Source organism: Gigantopelta aegis, chromosome 9, assembly GCF_016097555.1.
Source record: "Gigantopelta aegis isolate Gae_Host chromosome 9, Gae_host_genome, whole genome shotgun sequence".
In the NCBI taxonomy this organism is placed as follows: Eukaryota; Metazoa; Mollusca; class Gastropoda; order Neomphalida; family Peltospiridae; genus Gigantopelta; species Gigantopelta aegis.
In genome coordinates, this window is record NC_054707.1 from 8,423,736 (window position 1) to 8,449,685 (window position 25,950).

The following is a 25,950-nucleotide window of genomic DNA, read 5'->3' on the forward strand; positions in this document are numbered from 1 at the left end:
CGCACTCAACACATTTTATTTACGGTTATATGGCGTCAGACATATGGTTAAACCACACAGATTTTGAGAGGAAACCCGCTGTCGCCATATAGGCTACTCTTTTTACGACAGGCAGCAAGGGATCTTTTATTTGCGCTTCCCACAGACAGGATAGCACAAACCATGGCCTTTGTTGAACCAGTTATCACTGGTCGGTGCAAGTGGTTTACACCTACCCATTGAGCCTTTGCGGAGCACTCACTCAGGGTTTGGAGTCGGTATCTGGATTAAAAATCCCATGCCTCGACTGGTATCCGAACCCAGTACCTACCAGCCTGTAGACCGATGGCCTAACCACGACGACACCGAGGCCGGTATTACCTGAAAGATGTATAATAGTCACATTTCATAGGTGCATTGTAAGAAATTAACTCCTTAATAAAAAAAATTAGTTTCTGGACACCGGACTCTATTGGAAAAAAAGGATAGATGCTAATTCCAAGTTAGTTTTATATTATTTTTTAACATGTAGGGGAAAATACATAGCATTTATGTGGACCCAGGTATGAATGCAGTAAATAAAAAATAAAAAATGTTTTTTAATGATTATCTTTCCTTTATCCACGCACACAAAATTATACACTCACCAACCCACCCACACTAACACATTACAGACACACACCCATAGCCAAACACCTACACAGAAGAGGAAAAATAACCATAGGCTATGAAGGATTGTACTCAATATTTTGTAAATTCCCTGTCAAATACAACAATGCCGTAGTAGTTTCGTTTGGCTGAATGTAGGCCTGATGTAATGTCTCATCCGACTGGTCGAACGATTCCTCCATGGCCGCACCCACCACATCGAGGGCCTGTTGAGTCTGTATCGTCTGTAGCGTGTCAGGGTCAATCTCGGACAGCTGGTCAGTGGACAGACTCGGGATGTCTGTCTGCTCAATGTCCACTGTCGCCGCCTGCAGGTCAGTCTGTTGTTGTTGCTGTAGTTCATGGGTGCGCAGGTGGCGGTGAAGTGCGTACTTGGTGTTGAAACACTTGTTGCATTCTCCGCAGGAGAACGATCTCGGGTTGAGGTGAATTGTCTGGATGTGTTTCTTCTGAACCTGTCACGAGTAACAACACTGATTAAAACATCTTTAAAGAATTGTTTATCTTTTGTGAATTTATCCACATATAACAGTAACATATTATATAAAATCACATAGTGACACAATCTGATATTAAATTTTGACTGTTATGTTATATTCATTACAATATAAAGTCATCTCATTAACTTCATGATAAAGATAAAAACAGTCATATCTGATGACGCCTCTTTATAAAGTCATCTCATTAATTTCACGATGAACATAAAAACAGACATATCTGATGACGCCTCTTTAAAAAGTCATCTCATTAATTTCACGATGAACATAAAAACAGACATATCTGATGACGCCAATTTATACTGGTACTTTGTATTATTGAACTTCATTGTTCAAAACCCCACAAAAAAATACCAAAAGAAAATATGATATTGTTTGTGTTTTTATTAATAAATAATGATTGAAATTTAATAATAATGATTATCTGTTCTCTCTTTTAGATTCATCTGGGTATAAACAAACATAAAAACCAGTGACCAATACTGTTGACACACCAATCACCCAAAGCACTTCAACATTTAGTACGAATACTTCCAAGTTCAATTAAAAAACTCTTCCAACCCATTCCACATCCATATGTGGAAGATGGAATTCACTTCCAGTTCTGTTTTTTGTTTTTTTGGTTTCAATGATCAATGACAGAATACAGTTCCTTCCAGTTCCAGTTATGACATCACATTGTTCGAAGGCAATGATACAGTCCCAGACTTAGCGTTATGAGAAAGCAACAGAATTCAGTTTCAAAACCATATTTTATGCACACACACACCAGTTCGCAGCCCGAATTTAAGATGTTTTAATAAACTTCAGATTCACAGATCATATTTCAAGTGTACGTACTTGTGGTGTTTTGAACGATGCTCCACAGTGATCACAAAGAAACGGTCTGTCTTTTGAGTGCATTGTCTCGTGTTCTTTCAAATGTGCCTGTCAAAAGAAAAAACAAGCATTATTCTGTTGTAAACTCACATGTTATTACACGACCATGTGTGTCAAGCATACAAACTTAGCCTAGTAGCAATTAAACCAGAATAATGTTTAATTTTCTATCTTGGAAAGAAAGAATAGTCCCTGTGACATCATTCTACTGTGGGGCGGGATGTAGCCGAGTGGTAAAACGTTTGCTTGATGCGTGGTTGGTCTAGGATCGATCCCCGTCGGTGGGCCCATTGGGCTATTTCTCGTTCCAGCCAGTGCACCATGACTGGTATATCAAAGGCCGTGATATGTGTTATCCTGTCTGTGGGATGGTGCATATAAAAGATCCTGCTCATCGAAAAGAGTAGCCCATAAAGTGGCGACAGCGAGTTTCCTCCTTCAATATCTGTGTGGTCCATAACCATATGTCCGATGACATATAACCGTAAATAAAATGTGTTGATTGCGTCGTTAAATAAAACATTTCTTTCCTTCATTCTACTGAAAACAAATAAGTTCATCACTTACAGTCTGAAATATCACCACTTTTTACTCTGATGGGTCCAAAAAGGAAAGTAACTCTCATTAAACTTAAACATACAAGCAACATTTACTTTTGTTAAGAAGTGAACACATGCAATTTTCCACCAAATTTATTTTGACTACTAGAATAGTAATGTCTGTATTTTATACAAAGTTGTAATGTGGGATTGAATATCGCTAAGTTTCAAACTAACTGCCATTAACACTGTCAACTTTTGACACTCCGTGGATTGAGATTTTGGTTGCAATCACGGTGTGCTATTACTATTTACCGATAGACCAAATTTAATTTACTAGTAGCATAATAATGTCTGTATTTCATTCAAAGTTGTAATGTGGGACTGAATGTACATGTAGGTATTTTTAAACTGATTGCAGTAACACAATCACTTACCTGAGACCTGAATCCCTTGTTACACTGACTGTAACAGTGAACCACTAACCTGAGACGTGAATCCCTTGTTACACTGACTGTAACAGTGAACCACTTACCTGAGATCTGAATCCCTTGTTACACTGACTGTAACAGTGAACCACTTACCTGAGATCTGAATCCCTTGTTACACTGACTGAACCACTTACCTGAAATGTGAATCCCTTGTTACACTGACTGTAACAGTGAACCACTTACCTGAGACCTGAATCCCTTGTTACACTGACTGAACCACTTACCTGAGATCTGAATCCCTTGTTACACCGACTGTAACAATGAACCACTTACCTGAGATCTGAATCCCTTGTTACACCGACTGTAACAATGAACCACTTACCTGAGATCTGAATCCCTTGTTACACTGACTAACAGTGAACCACTTACCTGAGACCTAAATCCCTTGTTACACTGACTGTAACAGTGAACCACTTACCTGAGATGTGAATCCCTTGTTACACTGACTGAACCACTTACCTGAGATCTGAATCCCTTGTTACACTGACTGAACCACTTACCTGAGATCTGAATCCCTTGTTACACTGACTGAACCACTTACCTGAGATGTGAATCCCTTGTTACACTGACTGAACCACTTACCTGAGATGTGAATCCCTTGTTACACTGACTGTAACAGTGAACCACTTACCTGAGACCTGAATCCCTTGTTACACTGACTGAACCACTTACCTGAGATCTGAATCCCTTGTTACACCGACTGTAACAATGAACCACTTACCTGAGACCTGAATCCCTTGTTACACTGACTGAACCACTTACCTGAGATCTGAATCCCTTGTTACACTGACTGAACCACTTACCTGAGATCTGAATCCCTTGTTACACTGACTGAACCACTTACCTGAGATGTGAATCCCTTGTTACACTGACTGAACCACTTACCTGAGATCTGAATCCCTTGTTACACTGACTGAACCACTTACCTGAGATCTGAATCCCTTGTTACAGACTGAACCACTTACCTGAGATGTGAATCCCTTGTTACACTGACTGAACCACTTACCTGAGATCTGAATCCCTTGTTACACTGACTGAACCACTTACCTGAGATCTGAATCCCTTGTGACTGAACCACTTACCTGAGATGTGAATCCCTGTTACACTGACTGAACCACTTACCTGAGATGTGAATCCCTTGTTACACTGACTGTAACAGTGAACCACTTACCTGAGACCTGAATCCCTTGTTACACTGACTGAACCACTTACCTGAGATCTGAATCCCTTGTTACACCGACTGTAACAATGAACCACTTACCTGAGACCTGAATCCCTTGTTACACTGACTGAACCACTTACCTGAGATCTGAATCCCTTGTTACACTGACTGAACCACTTACCTGAGATCTGAATCCTTTGTTACACTGACTGAACCACTTACCTGAGATCTGAATCCTTTGTTACACTGACTGAACCACTTACCTGAGATCTGAATCCTTTGTTACACCGACTGTAACAATGAACCACTTACCTGAGACCTGAATCCCTTGTTACACTGACTGAACCACTTACCTGAGACCTGAATCCCTTGTTACACTGACTGAACCACTTACCTGAGATCTGAATCCCTTGTTACACTGACTGAACCACTTACCTGAGATCTGAATCCTTTGTTACACTGACTGAACCACTTACCTGAGATCTGAATCCCTTGTTACACTGACTGAACCACTTACCTGAGATCTGAATCCCTTGTTACACTGACTGAACCACTTACCTGAGACCTGAATCCCTTGTTACACTGACTGAACCACTTACCTGAGATCTGAATCCTTTGTTACACTGACTGCAGTTGAATGCGAACAGCCGGTCCTTCCTGTCGACGTGGACAATCTTGTGTTGGGCCAGTGTGTCGGGCCGCTTGAACGCCATGCCACATGTGTCACACAGGAAGGGGCGGGCGTTGCCGTGGACATTCTTACGATGTCGGATGTAATGCTCTTTACGAATTGTCGTGTACGAGCACTCGTTACACACATACTCAGTTGTAGCTCCATTTGTTGGTAGTGCTAGAAATAGTACAGAATACACGGTTCAGAAACAATCACATGTATTTTTGTTTTAATAGGCATCTGAAAGAAAACAAAATTGTCTACTAACCTATTTATGGGTTATGCAAAAATACATTTAATAACCATTTTCTTTTTGTGTAACCTGTTACATCCATGTAAATGATGTCCTAACTTTAATGCATGAAAATTAAGACTTTCGTGATCACCACACAAACAATCTTTGTAGCAATTTTCAGAGGCCTATTTAAAGTTTACTGAAGAAGTAAAAAGTGTAGCACAACAAGCAAAGGCTGTATGTTTTCGCTAACAAATCTTTAAGCAAACAAGCATTCAGAGAATACTGCTAAAGCAATACATGTCCCAGTGGCAGTGAATAGCACGTCCCACAAAAAGTTTGTATCTCCTAAGTTCAAGGACCATAACTCTGTCAAAAATCGATAAATTCCATATTAATGTGACAGTTACAGTTAATTCCCAAAGTCAAAGATTTTGCCTTAACTTTATATGTATCTGTACATATAAAATTTCAGCTCAATATCTTGAAGCACTGCGGGAAAAAAAAAGTTCAAAAATACTTTATGTGGGACAGACAGACGAACAGACAGTTAAACCAGTAGAGGACTTCAGGTTCTATATATTTTCATAGCATCTGTACTGTCATAACATTATTGACATACTTGGATTATTTCAGAATATTACTAACGTCAACCCTGAGTATTCCTAGAGTTATTGCTCTTGAAATAAGGCTATAAATACTGAACAGATTAAGCACTGAAAAAATGTTAAAGCACCAAATTTCAAAGTCAACCGTAATTTACAAGAACATTCAGCGAAATGAAAGTCGCACTGTGTTCATTATTGGATCAGTGAAAACACCAAATATTTTTTTAAATTTTAATCTTCTGATGAAGATGGCAGAATGCTGTCGAAATGTAGGGAGATAACTGAAAAGAAAGTGATTTATATTTATATTTTACCTTTTCCACAAGCAAAAGGTATACTTTTCTGACACCCATAACACATGAAAAAACTCAAAGAAAGTGAAGACGTAAATGTCCAAACCTCTGGTAGACGCGTGTGTCTGAAGATGGCGGTGATACAGGGTGTTGTGCACGGTCTTGTACTCGCAGTCGGGACAGAACTTGAGCTGGTTTCTCTTCTCCTGGTTCGACTCGTGTCGTAACAGTCTGTGTCGACGTAACAGCTTTAGGTTGTCGGCTTTGTACGCACAGATGTTACACTGGAACACATGAGTACTGTGGATGATCTCGTGGCGCCGCAACACGCTCAGCCGCACCGACACGAAGTTACACTTGGAGCAGTGCTGTAGTTTAGTGCTGTTGTTCTCGTGCAGCTTCCTGTGCTTCTCGAAATGACTCTCACGTTTTGTCCTAAACGAACACATTGGACAAAAGAATTTAAACGGCGACAATGCTTCATACTGCTTCCCCGGTCTTTCAGGCTTCTTTGACCCGGTGTATTTTGGGGTGTATTCCAAACTAGAATCTGAAAAAAATTATTAATAATAATTAAAATTAAATAAATTTGAGCTCACAGATATAAGTTACAAAGTGCAACTACATTTAAAACCATTAACAAAACACATCAAGGTTTGGATATAATGTGATTATTCTAACATAAAACATTATATTTAAATATAAATTCCACAGAATTAAGCATCTTGCCTACCATAAATAAATTTTCCACACAATAATTATTTCCTGCAAACGTAAGACTGGGGAAGTCAAGTCATGTTATAATGTCGCTTCCCAAAATTACGTCACTCATTGGTCAAATGATTACATATAATTTGTGACATAACGTTCAGGAATAAACTAATTTAAAAGATAACAAATTACATATTTTTTAGTTAATACATTTTTAGTCTTTTAAACACGCACTGTGATGACCATTCATCCACTATAAACCAAGTTTCATCAATTTAGGACTTAGAAAAATGGACCAAAATGCAAACACTTATGGTTGGAGCTAAGCAAAAAACTTGACACTGCTGTCAGCTGTCAGCACAATTAGAAAAGTAATACCTATGTTTCGCCGTTTCACTTTGTCAAAGCGAGAAAAAAAATACACTTACCATAATTATACTGTTTCTGAACATCCTCTGGCATATTTATTGTGGTGCCTGAAAAATATTAACAGTTATGAAAATATATCTACAGATATACAATAATACTGACACTAGTCTTCTACTAATATACTACCAGTGGGTCCTGCACAACCAGTTATTGGTACATAAATTAAAGTGACAGACTCTAGTTTTTAAACACTAGAACATATTTTTCGCTATTAAAACTGTTTTTGATCATTTAAATTAGAAGTATTTTCATTTTATTATTTAGAATATTCATTTTCATAAACCTGAAGTGGTTCTGGTCATCCAGGTTTTTGTAATACCCCAAAATGCATTTTTCATAATTCTAAAAATGCATGTTCATCTGAGAAGTAATGGTTATCGAGACAAGCTCTAGGTTTGTTTTAGACATTATTTCCCCGTTTAAACATCAGTCTTTTGCTTCTCTCTGTTATAAATGTATCCAAATGCGCTGCAGGTTTGTAGATTAACAAAACTTTGTGCCCAATTTCACTGCCTAAAACTAGCGTCTATACCTTTAAACGTCTGGCAGAATGAACACTGTGGTGATTTCCTTTAAACGTCTGGCAGAATGAACACTGTGGTGATTTCCTTTAAACGTCTGGCAGAATGAACACTGTGGTGATTTCCTTTAAACATCTGGCAGAATGAACACCGTGGTGATTTCCTTTAAACGTTAACCTTATAATATAGTACCGGCCTCGGTGGCGTCGTGGTAAGCCATCGGTCTACAGGCTGGTAGGTACTGGGTTCGGATCCCAGTCGAGGCATGGGATTTTTAATCCAGATACCGACTCCAAACCCTGAGTGAGTGCTCCGCAAGGCTCAGTGGGTAGGTGTAAACCACTTGCTCCGACCAGTGATCCATAACTGGTTCAACAAAGGCCATGGTTTGTGCTATCCTGCCTGTGGGAAGCGCAAATAAAAGATCCCTTGCTGCCAATCGGAAGAGTAGCCCATGTAGTGGCGACAGCAGGTTTCCTCTCAAAATCTGTGTGGTCCTGAACCATATGTCTGATGCCATATAACCGTAAATAAAATGTGTTGAGTGCGTCCTTAAATAAAACATTTCTTTCTTTCTTTTTTTTTGTAATAAAGTAAAGTTTGCTTTATTTGACGACGCCTCTAGAGCACATTGAGTTTTATCTTATCATCATCTATTGGACGCCAAACATATGTTCATTCTGACATATTTCTTTAGAGGAAACCTGCTGCCGCCACATAGACTACTCTTTCCGATAAGCAGCAAGGGGTCTTTTATATGCACTTTCCCCACACAGGACAGCACATACCACAGCCTTTGATGAACCAGTTGTGGACCACTGCTTAGAATGGAAAATAGCCCAAACTGCAAATGGGTCTACTGAGAAGGATCGACCCGATGACCGACTGCTTCGCAGGTGGACACGCTACCGCTTGAGCTACATCCCGCTCCCGAACTTTGTAATAAAACTACATGTAACTCGTGCTTTGCATGGGAACGATTAGATGGGCTATTGTGATCTTACACTGTGCTTTCCTCCCAAAATATTATCACTGTGATAGCCAGCTCCAATTTTTTCCCCAGAATTTTTGTTCAGAGGGCTGGCAAAATAATTTGATGTAAACTGAGGCAACAAAGGGGTCGAAAATGCTAGAAGGGTCCTTGGGCATACTCTCCTGTAAAACGTTTTTGAAAGTTTTGAAATTTCAGCTGCTTTTAGATGCATTCTGGAGTGCATGTGGGTGCCATGTACATTTATAGAAGGATATATTTTAAGATACATTTTAATAATAATGTTTATTACCGTATTTGACCGGGAATAAGCCCATGCCTGTGAATAAGCCCACTCCCATTTTTTGCAGATCTAAAGAATTAGGCCCATATCCTTGAATAAGCCCATACCCAAATATGTAGTATGTTTGCTATCAAAATTCACTGAAAGTTCAAAAGATCGTTGGGTGACAAACTGGTCCCAAGATAACAAGTATTAAAATGATTTAAAACAATGTTGTAGTTTGTGTTGTTTTTATTTTTTATAGCTTAATAAATACGATTATATTACCAATAAAGTGCATACTTTTAGTACTATGTACCATCCCCCCACCCCACCCAGCCACAAACACACTACAGTCATATGCAGTCAACAATTTCACAGTCGGCTATTGTACTTTGATCAACAAAGCGACCATTTCGTGAAACCTAAAGTATGTCTGTTTCACTTGTGTCTTTGATGAAAGCCGACCTTCCTGGCTTACAGTAAAAATAGCTACAACAAAAACCTTTCTGATTGGTTGATTTGTAATACTACTTGTGACGTCCCATGAACTGACTGTTGTGAGGTATGGAAGAGGGCGTGAAGACTGCCTTGATTGACAACCAACTCATGATTGGTTGAATGGTGTGGTAAGCATTTTAATTAATTGACTGTTGTTTTTGTTGTGAATTCTCAGTTGAGGCGCACTGACTCATTAATGAATAAAATAAAAGAAATAAGTGTTTAACACAAACGATGCAGCCACATCTGTGTTTTTATAATATCATTAGGTTTATTTAGTACTAATCACACATCAAACGAATTGAGAAAAAAATATTATGCATCAAACAAAATTAATAGAAAAGGTGAGTAATATTGATAAACAAGCTCGCTTGGGGGTAATTACTGAGAAATGCTATATAGTGGGTCTTAAAAATACACATAGTTTGTTTTCACCAATATACACTGAACATGCCTTTCGTACGCAAACGGTATACTGTAAAAGATAAGTTAGATGTTGTTGGCTGGTTTAGACGTAATGGCCGAAATCTGTCCGCGGCTGAAAGAGAATATGGCATTTCAAGAAAACAGGTTCGACTGTGGGACAAAGATTACGAGAAATTGCTGATGTTTTCGAAAGGCAAAGATAGCGAACGAAAGAATATTGGTAGTGGAGCGGAAGCAATGAACACCGAAATGGATCAAGCCGTCTTCGAATGGTTCAAGGATGAGCGGGCAGAAGGTAGATGCGTGTCAAAACTACTTTCTGCAAAGCAAGGCCAGAGAAGTTACCAGTCAGATTAGAGTACAGAAGTTCCAGGCATCAAACGGGTGGCTACGTAGGTGGAAGCAGCGATATTCGGTGGGAATCAGACGGGGGACAAACGACGCACAGAAAATCCCGAGTGATTACAAGGAGAAAATTTCAGGTTTTCATTCAGCAATCCGGGCTTTAAGACAGAAATGGGACTACACCGATTACAACATAGCGAATATGGACCAGACGATGGTTAGATTTGACACTGTACCGAAATACACAAATGAGGTCAAAGGAGCAAAGACTGTGCGAATCTCTCACACCGGCGGTGCTAAAAAGGGGTGTACAGTAGCTTTGACGGCGAGTGCAAATGGGGACAAACGGAAAGCTTTGATCATCTTCAAGGAAAAAATGGTGTTATCGGCCCACGAGTGCTACCCACGTTGAAAGTGCCAGACAATGTATTGATTACTGCTACGGAGAACGGTTGGATGACAACAGTGAAAGTACACCATTTCATCAGACATGTCTGGGGACCAAACGACGACGACACTCGGCGACTTCTCATATTGGACGCATACAAGCCACACACGTGCCAGTCATCGACAGATCGTTTTGACGAGTACGAGACCGACATAGTAACAGTACCAGGAGGTATGTAAAAAATGTTTTTTTAATTTGATATTTTGTAATTTGATATTCAAATTTGTTTATTTATTTATTTATTCACAGCGGTCTGGAAATAAGCCCACCCCCAACAAAGCTACAAATGAGTTGTCTTGGCCCCCTGGGCTTATTCCCGGTCAAATACGGTATTATTAAATATTGGCATTATGTCAAAACTATAATTTAAAAAAGAAGTATGAAATTATTCTAAAATTTTAAAAAATAAATCACTTACGACAATAAAAATGTACTGGTCATGCTTAAAAATTTATTTAATTTTAATCACTGATAAAACCAATAAAAGAAAGTAAATAATTTGTCATTGTATTATTTCAAATACTGATATAACTGAGATTGTGTCTGATAGTTTCTTACTTTACACAACAGATGAGTGGATTAGTCAGTGGATACTTAAATTGCTAATTTGTCTTTAAAAAATATGCTAAACAAATTAATTGGCTATTGAAGTAAACCAAAGCTAATGAATAAATGAAGCATTAAACAAATGAATGAAATTAAACATTAAACAATAAATTGATATTGAAAATTCTTTAAAAAGTTCTCTAAGAAGAGAGTGGAGGTAAACCATTGCATTGAAAACCATAAACCTTTTGTGTACCCCACATCTTTAAATATAGAACGTTTGTGATTTTATGTACCAGCTGCTGTATACGTTGTGTACCCCACATCTTTAAAAACAGAACGTTTGTGATTTTACGTACCAGCTGCTGTATACGTTGTGTACCCCACATCTTTAAAAACAGAACGTTTGTGATTTTACGTACCAGCTGCTGTATACGTTGTGTACCCCACATCTTTAAAAACAGAACGTTTGTGATTTTACGTACCAGCTGCTGTATACGTTAATGCATCTAACGGTTTAAAAACAGAACATCTAACGCTGTTTAATGCATCTAACGGTTTAGAAACGTTGGTCTTCTTGAGCACCTCTTCAGATTTCATAGAAACAACCGTTCCGCGGAGTTTCTTGGGCTGAGATTTGCGCCCTCGTCTTGAAAGAACTGGTTTATGATCCCCATCATCATCATCCTCATCATCCAGCTCCTGGAGCTGCAGACACCCTCCGTACCGGGATGGCTGGTGGATTTCTCGACCCCTCGACGACACAAACGGAACTAAGATATTGCAGTTGGTTCCTCGGTGATGGACTTCTGGTTTCGTCACCTCCTCTCCAACAAATTTTAACCTAGAATTAACATCACTATTAAGGACTGTAATAAATGTTTACTACGGGGTTCGATCTTAACGGTCGCTTTATCACCCCTGGCGACTGAAAATACGGACAGGCAAGTCAAACCCATCCCAGGTTGCCCACCTGGCGACAAAAATATTTATTGACAGTCACAGTGGAATGACTGAATGCTCAGATTTATATTCATCGTAGTGATGCGCAGTTAACCATGGAATCAGTTCGGTTTTGGTAACAGAAGAAAAACCGAAAACCATACTGGTAACCATGGAGATAGAAAAAAACCAATGTTTGGAAAACCCAGTGTCTGTGAACATAGGGCCTATTGCCTATTTTAACGCATCCACATGACATTTTCTTATGCACATGTCTTCTGCAATTTAAAGTCGTCTATGTTTATTATTTATTTGAACCTTTCATTTGTACCCGTACTTTATTATTTGTACCCATAAGGTATCTCCAGTGGGTTTTCAATATCACCTATTTTCATTAATTTCTGAGTCAAAAGGTAGATTTACTATTAACACTGCGATTGGGAAAAAAAGAGTCTTTATCAAAATGAGAATTACGTAAAATTGTTTGTTAAAGTTTATCCAGATTACAAACGAACTCAATTACCATTATGTCTGCCGTTCTTATCGTATTACCGGTATGTGACATTACCCGAGGACTTCCGATATTGACCCATTTGAAACAACTCAGCCATTTGATTCTTACTTACACTTCTACCGATGTGTTCAGAGTGAGTTTGTTTTGAACTATGGGTTTTTTTTAACTACTTTTTTGTTTGAGTTGCAATCTAAAACCATACTGATTTATTTTATATATGGAACAAAATAAGTTCACAACATTTGAGGGAAAGAATCTTGGGCTAGTGATAATATCTGTAGATTAATGTATTTTTTTATTTACTAACCTGGTTGACTAATATTTTTTTTAATCGACCTACAAGCCTGGAACATGATGAATTTCATCGGCAGTCACAGTGGAATGACTAGATGTTAAGATAAATATATATGAAAATAATGTTATATTGACAGTCCAGGTAGAAGGATTGTATTCGGCATGGCTAACTATGTTTTAAATGAATGGTATTTTATTTTATAGACAGACACTGAAATATTGTTCTGTCCAAAATAAATATTTTCTCACAGTATATGTTGTTTGGATATTGATAAATATATTTACTTTACAATTTTAAGTTGGGGAAAGTGAAAAACATCAAAGGCAAGTGAAAGTGCTTTTAACACTTGTCTCAAGTCAAAAAATATCTCAACAGCAAACACTGTTACTACATTTTCATATACAAAAAGGAATTACGGTGTTTGCCCATTTTACCCAGTGCTCCACGACTGGTAAATCAAATACCATGGTATGTACTGCCCTCTCTATGAGAATGAGCCTACAGAGGTTTTTGTTGGCCAACATCATCAGATTTTTTTTTGCCTGTTTGACAGTCTATTATTTTAAGTTTGATGCTGAATCAATCATGTTTAGTCCAGAAGATTTTGATTTGATTTGGCAGAATTTGTCGCTTGCTGGACCAAATGTAATAGTGATTTCCCTAGAAATTAGGCAAGGCATGGCAGACCAAACACTTTTGGGGCACTTGTTTTTCATTAAAAATACAAAAAAATAATAGTTAAAATAAACATTACTGTAATTTATGTGCTTGCTTTAATAAATGAATGGCAAAAGATATAAAAGGCATATTTTATTAATTAATAATACCTTTTTGGGTGTTTTATAAAGACAATTTTAGAATTAATTACTGAAAAAGGCTTGTTTAATCTCAGGGCAGCATGGTGCTGATTGAGGCAAGATGGTGCTAGACTACTGAGGCATGGTTCTGCACCATGCTAAAAGAAGCTAGGGAAAACACTACGTAAAGCAGAAATTTCAGTAAGTTTTGACCCCTGGCATATAAAAAATTATCTTACGGCCTTTCAGTAGGAATAGCATATTTAGTGGCAACAGATATTCTCCTAATCTCAACCAAAAATACTTAGTTTAAAATGTGTTGAAGGTGCCATTAATATGCCATAAAAAAGCAACCTAATTTCATGTTTTCGAAGTAGTCTAAAATGTAAATGACACCTACAAATTTTTCAAACTCTGCATCTTAAGCATTGTGTCAAATTTCTCAGGTACAAGCTATTGAGATACATGTGTTGGAAACTTAGTAGAAAATGATCTCAAAATATACCTGGAGCTGCCTGGGATGTTGAGCAGCTCCTGTAAGTGGTTGTAGAGGTGGACGACCATGTCCAGGCTGCCGGTGACGCTGTAGCCGAGGTCGGTTTTCTGTAGCCGTGCGTTAGTCTCAGACTGGACCTCGTCCAGTAGGACAGACTCACAGTCCGGAATCACGTCTAGTAGAGTGGACGAGATCGACACACACACATTGGAAAACACCTGAAAACACAGTACACGTGTAATTTTTGTCCTGGTGAAATTTGTTAAGTGGAAGATCTGTTAAATATAACTGCAGGACTCACTCTGCCCATAACTACCTCATCTAGTATCTAGCTAACAACATTTTATTTAAATGAGCTATACATGTACTTTTAATAACTTTCAAGAAAATACTCTTCAGGCAGACAAAATGTTTTTAAACAAAAACTCTTTCCAGTGAGCCCTGAAACACAGGTTCTAGAATATGGTTTTTTTCAATTCACTTGCCATGGGGCCATTGGATTTGAACATTCACTGGCCATGGTGAAAAAGTAAATTAAAATAATAACTTTTTAATGTACATTTTGCATACTGAGATCATGTTTAATCAATTTGTCAATTTATACAACAGATAGGCTCATTAGGCATACTTTATGGTGTGTTTAAAAAAAACATGAAACAATTTTCACCAGTTACCTATTAATTTTTTAAAAATTATTTCCATTAAAACTACCTAAGTTATAATAAATAATCCATGTTAGCCTACCTATTACAAAAATTAACAACATTAAAAACAAATTAATATTTTATCCCTTATAAATGAGTATATATTTATTTACTTGTGAATGGGAAAATTCTCCCCCACCCCCCAAAAACCGAAAAGAAAAAACAATAAAGAAACAAGAACTTTTATTAGCATAGTATTGCAGGCTTACGCACCCCCCCCCCCCCCCCAACACACACATCAAATTAGTAGTTTTTCAAAGTAGGTACTTTGTTAAATTTATCTATTTTACAATATTGTGTACTTAATTATTATAATATTTTTGCAATTTATATATTTTATAAATTAAATTAATAATTTACACATTTAAAATTTTGCAAATGTAAATGGTGACATGCAACCTTTAAAACTAATTTAAAAAACTGGTTTTGTTTTGCATATTACGCTTGCACTGTACTACTATTAGTATTAGAGTACACATCTTTGGGTTCCAGTGTAAAAAAAAAAATGGTGGCAAAACAATGAACTTTTGTTCTTTCAATGTTTTTTCAATGTTTACACTTTATAACTTGAATAAAGTTACATCGGTAGGTATATTAATGTCATGGATGGGTCAAAGATTACTGGTGGCCAACTATTTGCTAGTGACATATTGCATGTGACAGCAAATCGAATGAAGTGACTTGTAGATGTTTCTTTTGTTTTCGTATGATCGTAGCGTTATAGATTCTTTTTTTTTTGGATCAGGATCGCACAAAATAACTTTTAGTGACCCGAATCCAAAAACCTCTTGCCTTGGGTATTGGACCACTGTGTTCTAGAACCTCTGCCTGAACAAGCTTTAACACACCATGCAGGTGTGTATATTTTTTTGTTTTTAGTTAAAAATTATTGTACTTATAATTATAATTAATACTTGGAAATAATTTCTACAGTTTCATGTTGCATTTTTAACACCAACCATCATTTTATGTTCTACATGTAAATAGATGTAGCTAATTTTTCCAACAGTAATCTGTTTTAATGATAATACCCCTTCCAGACAAAAAAGCCCACATCAAATAAATGTTTAAAGAATTTTCCAAATCCTCCTTAACATTATCTTAACTGCTTGTTAACGTACAGAAAGTTTATCCACATCTGTAGTTGGAAGTTGGGGGTATTCCAAAGTCTGCGATTTGTTTTCTGATGAAATCTCTGTCGGGACTGACCTCGGGACGACTGCATCCATTTTCCCACCAGCACCTGTCTCCATAACAACCTGAGATGCAAGATTAGACTGGTCTGTTTTGGAATAACCAGCATCACTCTTACCCTCGGCACCATTCTGCAACACGAATCGAGCCCTATTCGGATCAGTGTACAATGTATTGTGGTCACCTTGAGCAGTAGCCTGCGCTGTGAACTGAGACGGATTGGGTTCAACAAAGGATGTGTTGTGACTGTCTTGAGACGAATTCTGTAAAATAAACCCAGAGAGATCCGGTTCTGTATAAGTCGGATCAGCGACGCATCCACTTGCGTTCTGTATAATAAATCTTGAATGATCCGGTTCCATGTAAGATGTATTCTGTTTACCATGAACACTGGTCTGAAGAATGACCTGAGATTGACCATCAGACTGACCCGGGTCAGAGAAAGCTGCAGGTTTGCCGTCAGTGCCGGACTGAATAATAAAGTGAGACTGCATTGGAAAGACATCCTCTTTCTTTCCAGCGCCAGTCTGCAGAATAAACTCTGTCTGGGCTGATTTAGTGAAAGCGATACTGTGTTTATTGATTGCTCTGTCAGAAACAACATACTGCTTACTGCCAGCATTGTCAGGAAGAACAAACGGCTTACTGCCAGCACTGTCAGAAAGAACAAATGGCTTACTGCCAGCACCATCAGAAAGAACATACTGCTTACTGCTGGTGCTGTCGGAAAGAACAAACTCCTTACTACTACCACTGTCCGAAAGAATAAACTGCTTACTGCTAGTGCTGTCAGAAAGGACAAACTCCTTACTGCTACCACTGTCCGAAAGAATAAACTGCTTACTGTTGGTGCTGTCGGAAAGAACAAACTCCTTACTGCTACCACTGTCAGAAAGAATAAACTGCTTACTGCCAGCATTGACAGGAAGAACATACTGTTTGCTACTACCACTGTCGGAAAGAACAAACTGTTCCGGTCCACCGACAACTGTCCCATCGCTGGAAATGATGGCCAACTCACTGCCTTCTCCCACTGCGGTCAGTTCTGCGGCTCCCTGGATCTGATCGAGGTTAAAAGGGAGCGTGTGAAAAGTGATGTACGTGTTCTGAGGACCAAGAGCTGTCCACTGTACTTGGTTGGCGTTGAATTCTCCGGACAGAGATGCAGGTCCTGTGCAGGTCGCCACCGCCGCAGAGATGGTGTTCTGTACAACTTGACCATCTTCAGAAACTCTGTTACAAGTAGGAAAAAAAGAAAGAGAGAAAGATATTAATATTATTAAATATTGGCAATATTTATGGTCATTCATATTCCATGGTGGGAATTGAATTCAATCGGTAGAATGCCTGCCCGAGTTGCTTAGGTCGTAGTGTGAAACACCCTCTGTGGATTCATTCTCTGGTTGTTTTTTCTCCAGTCCTAATCAGTGTCTTATAACTGGTATAACATGGTATGTCCTGTCCTGTTCGTGGGAAAGTGCATATAAGTTCCCTTGCTGCAAATAAAAAAAATTAAGTGGGTTTCCTCCAAATTTCACACAAAAATTACGTTTGATATCCAATAGCCGATGATTATAGTAATCAGTGAGCTCTAGTGGTGGCGTTAAACAAAACATTAACTTTCATATTCCATGTTATTAACTATCAAATATCTGTAGGCCTGACCAGATCAATACCATAGTCTAAAGTATGGAAGTAGATTAATTGAATCCAGGATGTTTCGCCCCCCAGTCAGTTCGCCCCCAGTTTGACCTGTTCGCCCTATGTACCAGTTCGCCCCCAACTGTTTGCTTGTTCGCCCCAACTATTTGTCAGTTCGCACCTAACTTTTAGTCAGTTCGCCCCAAACTCCCAATTATTTGTTACTTTTAAACAATTATTGTATTGTTTCTTTAGAATTATGTTAGTGCGTGTCACTGTGTTTCTTTTCATAGAGGGGAGGAATTGTTGTCTTTTCACGATTTGGACGGATCATGAGTCAGTCGGGGCACCGATTATATAATCACCAGTTTAATTAATATATATATATATACTGAACAAAATAAGAAACTTCCGCTAACTTTGCTTGAACATAACTTGATGAAAACAAACCGGGGGAATAATTGTTATACATGCGTTTAAGGGTGTTCCATGATGCATCGTTTGGTGCAAAAATCATGGCCATAGGTTAACAGAAACTGGGAGAAATTTTGACCAAGTGTAGTAGAGGTTAAAAATAAAAACACCCACTTAATAATGGGTATGACCACCTCTTGAACTGATCACTGCAGTGCATCGCAGGCGCATAAAATTGACTAAAGTGTTGATTTCTGCCTGTGGAATATTGTTCCATTCCTGAATGAGCGCTTGACAAAGTTCGTTGACGTTAGCGGATGGGTTGGGACGACGCCTCAATCGTCTGTCCAGACTATCCCAGACATGCTCGATGGGGTTGAGATCAGGACTTTTAGCGGGCCTGTCATCAATGAAATCGATGTTATTTGTCCTAAAAAAAATTACAGTGTCTCTAGCTGTATGAGAGGTAGCAGTATCATGCTGAAAAATCGAGATGTTGGTGTTGTTATGGAACAGAGGAATGACGTGATGAGCGAGAAGGTCATCAAGGTAACGTTGAGCATTTAAATTGCCATCAATGATGACTAGTGGTGAATGATAACCATGGGCAATGGCTGCCCAGACCATGACAGAACCCCCACCCCGAAACGATCTCGTTCAAGAACACAACAGTCAGCATAGCGTTCATTTCTCCTACGGTAGATGCGCACCCTGCCATCACCACATTGTAAAGAAAATCTGGATTCATCCAAAAAAAGAATGATATTCCAGCGTCGCCGTATCCACCGTGTGTGTACACGTGCCCAATTAAGACAATTTAGACGATGACGTTGCGTTAAAACTCATCCGACGTAAGGGCGTCGTACATGTAAACCGTTCTCCTGCAGACGATTATGAACAGTTTGCCCACTGATTCGGTTATTATCAAGCCCAGGTGTGTTAGCAGCAGTAGCAGTGGCAGTTTGGAATCGATTGCGCAAATGCGTGTACATGATATAGCGGTCCACGTGGCAAGTCGTTGGTGCTTCCTGTCGTTCGAAATCTGACGCGAAGATTTCGTATCGCTCGACTAGAACTCCCAACATGCCTTGCAACGTCTTCTGTCGACATGCCAGCATCAAGCATGCCAATCGCCCGTTTGCGTAAATTATTGGGTATGCTTGGCATACTAAAAATGCTACAATGTAAAAAAACTTTTTTTTTTACAAATTTTGAAGCGTTTTCGTTCACTTGACAACAATGTCAGTAAGACAAGTAAAACAAATTGACCGAATACTACACGGGACATGTCGAACCATGCATGCACGTGCAAATTGAATTTCACGTTGTCGACGATTAACAGTGCAAAAATAATCGATAAAATTCATGAATCCCTGATAATACAGTTCAAGGCTAATACTACCTATATAATTTCATTACACAATGAATTCTTTAACACAACAAATACTGTATTTACAAATCAGAAGTTTCTTTTTTAGTTCAGTATATATATATATATATATATATATATATATATATAAAATTAAAGAGAGCACTTTTACACATATACGGTTGCACTAGAGGAAGCTCGGCACACACAGATTGGTCCAGACCACACATTCACATCAACACAGTGGTATCTTTATGGGGGCGAACTGGTTATGCACGTGGGGGCGAACTGACATCCTAAATTTGGGGATGAACTGACTGGGGGTGAACAGACCTGGGGGCGAACTGGCTTGGTGGCAAAACGTCTGGTATCCGATTAATTTATTGTAATTGCTAACATGTGGTTCAGACTTCAGTTTATTATGGGCAAAGGCTGAGGGTGGGGGGTGGGCGGTTGACTAAAACAATTCTTGCCATGCAATATCAGGGCTAGCTCTAGGTGAACAAATATTTTGCCAAATAATCTAAATAATGCAAAACCCAGTCATTTTCCAACAAAATACCGACCATTACATTTCTGCATGATGGTGCATATAAAAGATCCCTTGTTACTAACAGTAAAATATAGCAGGTTTCCTCTCTAACACTATGATAAAATTACCAAATATTTGACATCCAATAGCCGATGTTAATGAATCAATGTTCTCTAGTGGTATCGTTAAACAAAACAATCTTTTTTTGGTGATTGTCAGACACTCATATTATCGTATGAGACGGCCCCTGGAAGACGGAATAGCTGAGTGGACGATCATGTAGGTCAGCAAACTTAGAATTCTACTATCCGAAGTTTACTGAAGCTTAGCCGAATGTGGGTGCTGTCGGGTTTCTTTCTGTAGTGTGTGTATTAGTGATTAATATCTGGATTTTTTTTTTAATCAAACAACTCGAAAATGATTGATGTAAATGTATTTGACGTTGAACATAGGATCGTTGTGATATTAGACTACTCTTTGGTGGGCAGCGACTGAATTTTTTTTAGCATAATTTGGTTTCTGACTGTAACGAGAGCATGTAACTGTCCAAATGTCCATCTAGCTCTCGTATAGTCAGTATTTGGGCTAGGGTAGGTAGGAGAGGGGACCACCCGTGTTGGCAAATACAAGGGAGCACCAGCAGCCCGACCAGAATCGGTAGGGGGCAGAGCCAATTTCGGTGCTATTGAATTTTTAATTTCCCGTAGGATTAAGTCAAAAAGGAGTGCACAATCGCTTAAAGGAATTGGGGCACATTTTTTAACAGTACATTCAAAAAAATAAAAAAGGGAGTTATATGTTAATTTGAACCTAGTTTGCCGAGAGTAGCTCATATTGGAACCTTGCATAATGGTGACTGTCGTTTGCCTGGGTACCAGATATTTCGCCCCAAAGTCTGTTCGCCTCCAAATAGGATGTCAGTTCACCCCCACGTGCATAACCAGTTCACCCCCCATAACGATACCACTGTGTCGATGTGAATGTGTGGTCTGGACCCATCTGTGTGTGCCGAGCTTCCTCTAGTGCAACCCTATATGTGTAAAAGTGCTCTTTTTAATTTTATATATTAATTAAACTGGTGATTATATCATTGGTGCCTGGACTGACTCATGATCTGTCCAAATCGTGGAAAGACAACAATCCCTCCCCTCTTAAAGAAAAGTAACACACACGCTAAAATGCCTCTAAAGAAACAATACAATAATTGTCTAAAAGTAACAAATAATTGGGAGTTGGAGGCGAACTGACTAAAAGTTTCGGGCGAACCGACTTGGGGGTAAAATAGGTCAAACTGGGGGCGAAACGTCATGGAATTGTTTGCCTCACATGATTGCTCCCCCATCTTTTTTTTCTCTGCTAAATGGTTTAAAAGACCACTCTTTGTTATTAACTAAGGCTTTATTTATTGCTTTGTCCGAGTGTGCAGTAGTAATTAAATGCACACATGGACACACAGAAAGTGAACATGGGATTAAATCTGTAAGTAAACTAAGGACACATCAACAGAGGAAACTAAACACAGAAATAAAAGAGACCGCCCACAAAACTTGCGAAAAAGTTTTAAGGAGTTCGTTGTAAATGAGTAAAACTTCCATAACAAAAAGCTCATAGCTCACATTTCTAATACACGATTGTTTTGCTCATCCATCCTTAATATAAACTGCGAAAATAGACAACATTAATAAAACCATAATATATTTTGAAATATGTTAGATATATTTGCTACAAAATGTGAAAACAACACATTTCCCCTGTCGGTCGCCATTTTCTTAGAACCTGATTAAATGCGCATGCGTGCCTCAAAGAACAAATAATTTGTTAAATATATAAATTTTCATTTGGGTTTACTGTGTTAGGTATTAGGATGTATCATAATAATGTAATATAAATTTTAAGGTGTCTATATTTTTAAAAAAGCATTTTAAAATCCCGCCTTTAACGCCATCATTATTATGCGCGCCTGATAAAATGGCAGCTTCCTTTGCCGGGCCTGACAGCCGTTTTGTGTACATTTCCGATTTCATTTTCGTTTGTTTGCAGACACCAGCATCAGATTGTATATACAAAGGTGAATAAAACATTGTGTGTGTCATAAAGCAATAAATGATTGTGGAAATATTTTCCTTCGGCGCTGTCAACTGCTAATTATGTGTAAAATATCGTAACGTAACCAAATTACGCCAGTAACCAGTTTTCGACACCTTCCTTCATGAGATCGCCCTAGCCCGAGTACTCTGACGGTAAGAGAGTTAAACGGACATTTGGACGGTTATCACGCTCTCTAACTTTTTCCCAATCAAAAAACCTCACTAAGAATTTGTTGTTTGCAGGACTTGAGCATAGATCAAAAGAAAGTAGTGGACACTAGACTCTGGTAGAGCAAGATGCTCCATCTGTATTTCAGCAACCTGGCAAGCCGAACCAGAAAAAATGCCCATGGGCTGAGAGATATTTGTAGACTGTGTATAAAATGTAAAATGTATCGGAAGGTAACGCTTTCCTCTCCAGCAAACGGGTGATTTATGCACTATGTGACTGACTACTCACATTTGATGTTTCATAAACTCTAAAATCTGTTCTGTTCTGCATTTTATCAACAAGGTGGAAATGGACAGATACGCATGTTTACGCCCGACAACATTATTATTACGACTATATTTGTGGTTGGTATAAATCATATGATATTTATAAAGTGTCAACAAAGTAAAAAAAACCCCACTTATTGGATACGATTTTGGCAGAATTATTTTCTTAGTGAGTTTTTTTGATTGGGAAAGTTTTTTTAATTGTAAATTTCAGGTGATCGTCTCTAACCGTCAGAGAACAATTATAGCAACAGTCTCCACCAAATGGTAGTAAAAGATTCCCGCTCTAATAAAACAATGATCTTATGTTCGACATTAAATACCTTTGCATAGATAATTTTTGAATTCCTTGATAACCAAAAATTCACATATTAATCACTAATACACCCACTACAGGAAAAAAACCCTTAATGCCTTAAAAAAAAATCAACAATATGATTAGTATTATGACTATGAAATGTTTTGCTTCAGGATTCAGCATTGGGACACACACACACACACACATATACATACATGCACACCCAAACACATACAAGTTAAAAACAAATTACCCTGCAATATTTTTTATTCATATATTTTTACATCTTTAGATCCAAGTGATATATCTAGATGGGGTGTATTTCCTGTAGACCATGTGTGGCAAAAACTATGTGACATACCAATTGCTGAATTATAAACAATTTGCTGGGGTGTCGTTAAACAAACTCTTTTTTAGGTAATTTATTCAGACTCCTGGATTAGGGTAAAAAGAAACGTCCTGGAAAATTAACTAAAATAGTGCTTAAAAGCCTTGGAAAATGAAACCTGTTGAAGTGTATGAACCCTGTGTACATACGTCTATTCTTTTTTTAGGTTGAAAAAAACTGAAATTCTTTTCTCACTGGACTGAAGATTGAACACAATGGAAGTAGGTCACAAAGAGGTGAGCAGTCTGACCAACCAGGTCAAGCTGACCCTGATGAGGGCGTGGCGTGAGAGGTGGTCGGAGGTCAAATGGGGAGTTCATCTGAAACGTATCGTCGCAGGACATACTGGAGAAACATGCGATTTGTCAGGTATGTACCCTTTTAGGTAGTGTGTAAATACAGATTATTATACTTGTAAGCTTGTGTGTTGTACTGATTTTACAAAACAAGTGTCAAGATTTTCGTACTGACCGAACGAGAGCAAGGGTAATGCATGAATCCTGACAATAGTTTCGTAAAATCAGTATGATTCACACACAAGTGTAATAATTTCTTTCTGATCCATAAAATTAGTTTTATGAATAACAAGGACCATGTCAAAACGTTTCAAATATAACTAGAAGGAGACGATGAAGTGACATCATTTCCGTAAGCAATTATACAAAGCTAAAAGTAAGACTGGGGGAACTGCATTAAGTTACGACGTTGCTTCCCAAAATTAGATAATTCATTGAGCACTTAAAATCATTATGACATACGTGTGTCATACTGGTTATATTTCCCTGTATATTTTGCTTTCCAGACGGTTCATCCACTGGACAATTTATCCACGGATGATTCGTCCACTCACATCGGGCATTTCATCCACTCGATGACTGCATTTTTTTCAAACATATTAATAGTTATTTCTTTTGACATTGTAATCGTTTCTTAACATTATTTTGTGGTATACTATAACGAAAAAAGTAAAATAGAGTTAGAATTCAACATTAATATCCGTTTTTTATTAACTGTTTGTATTGATTATCATGCGGACGATTTGTCTACTCGCTCATACATTATCTCACATGTCATGATGTGGTAAATAGGTAATGCAAGCCTCCGCGTCGGAAGACTTTATTACCATGTCATGTTCTCCTTCAATGGCGAAATAAAATAAAAACTCGTCTTCAATTCCAATTTAATTAAATGTTTTTTTAGACGTTTAGACTTGGTGAAACAAGCTTAAGCTAATTACTTCACAATATCACAATAGAGGACACCTGTACACTTAATTGGTAAAGCAAACAGAAACCAAACAAGTTGAAAGGGCAGGGCTAAAGATTATCTTTACTGGGCATATTGTACTAAAAACATCCTATGACATGTAGTGTGAAAGGCGTACATTATAGAAACAAACAATAACCGAATAAATAGAAACGCCAAAGAATTATGTCTGCAGAGCATTGTTACAAAAACATCTACCAAGCATAATCTAATGACTGCATCCCTATATTTTGAACTACATTTATGTGGATAATAATTGATTCTTTGTGTCTCATTCACCCAAATCTGAAATTAGATGTGGGTGTGACAAAGACAAAAGTCAATTTTTATTAGGCCAAATAAAAAAATATGTTCGGTTCTGGTTACATATGGGGAGAAAAATAAGGGTAGGTACACATGTATGTAGGCTATAACCTTTCTATTTAAAAAAAAAAAAAAATCCAAAAATTTGTCAAACCTGTTCTAGCAAAGAGCAATAAAGTAACATTTCATTCTCACTGAGCATTTGAAGATCAGTAGGTGGAATTTTTTTTTAGTCCCAGTGTAAGCATCTCCAATGTTTATAAAATTTCACCCAATTGTACATCCATATAAATAATAGATGCTTGCAAAATTTTAGGGACAAATTCTAATTTGTTTTGAAATTATGGTTGTTCAAATTTCAGCTTGATATCTTTATAATTAAAAAAGTTATTAGCATTAAAAAATTGTCTCTGTAACCACAAGTGCATAAAATGGGCCAACAGGCCCTGCATTTGACCAGCCATAATTTCAAAACTAATTAGAATTTGGCCCAAAAAATGTGCATGCATCCATTATTTATATGGATGCACAAATGAGTACCTGTAAACTTTCTTAAATATCGAAGATGGTCGCCCAGGAAGATTTGTGGAATTTTGTTGTTTTGTTGTTGAATGACCCATAAAACAACATTTTACTAGATAACTCTCATATATTAGTATTTATTACTTCCTTTTAGATCCCTTGCTGCTAATCGGAAAGAGTAGCCCATGTAGTGGCGACAGCGGGTTTCCTCTCAAAATCTGTGTGGTCCTTAACCATATGTCTGACGCCATATAACCGTAAATAAAATGGGTTGAGAGCGTCGTTAAACAAAACATTTCTTTCCTTTAGCAGTATCGTACTTTAAAACCCATTGATATCATAGGTGTATCAAAACATAACCTGTCCATTTCAAACAAATATTTAACCAACCAGGCTTGTGTTAACAAAATATTTAATTTGAAAAACAGATGATCTGTTAGTTTTTATATATAAAGATATTTGATGTAAAATGGTGCATATGGAAG

General features: G+C 37.9%; 2 protein-coding genes across 5 annotated transcripts in view; one reads left to right on the plus strand and one right to left on the minus strand.

The window, feature by feature from the left end:
* Positions 1 to 243: 243 nt before the first annotated feature.
* Positions 244 to 21,855, minus strand: LOC121380374. Its single transcript, XM_041509159.1, has 10 exons — positions 21,720 to 21,855; positions 16,075 to 17,380; positions 14,259 to 14,467; positions 11,757 to 12,049; positions 11,691 to 11,714; positions 7,165 to 7,212; positions 6,132 to 6,575; positions 4,816 to 5,066; positions 1,986 to 2,072; positions 244 to 1,103 (listed from the first exon to the last, which is right to left on the minus strand). Exons 1-10 carry the CDS (start codon positions 21,749 to 21,751, stop codon positions 705 to 707), a joined length of 3,093 nt encoding a protein of 1,030 aa, XP_041365093.1. The 5' UTR covers positions 21,752 to 21,855; the 3' UTR covers positions 244 to 704.
* An 88-nt stretch (positions 21,856 to 21,943) lies between these two features.
* Positions 21,944 to 25,950, plus strand: part of LOC121381941 (mediator of RNA polymerase II transcription subunit 24-like) — a 37,691-nt gene continuing 33,684 nt past the window's right edge. For 2 of the 4 annotated variants that reach the window (XM_041511365.1, XM_041511368.1), the window contains exons 1-2: positions 21,944 to 22,171; positions 23,541 to 23,743. In XM_041511365.1, coding sequence (XP_041367299.1) covers positions 23,590 to 23,743 — 154 coding nt within the window. In that variant the 5' untranslated portion in view covers positions 21,944 to 22,171; positions 23,541 to 23,589. Of the gene's footprint in view, positions 22,172 to 22,192; positions 22,344 to 23,540; positions 23,744 to 25,950 lie in introns of those variants that run through there. The other 2 variants (XM_041511367.1, XM_041511366.1) reach the window with 2 other exon arrangements.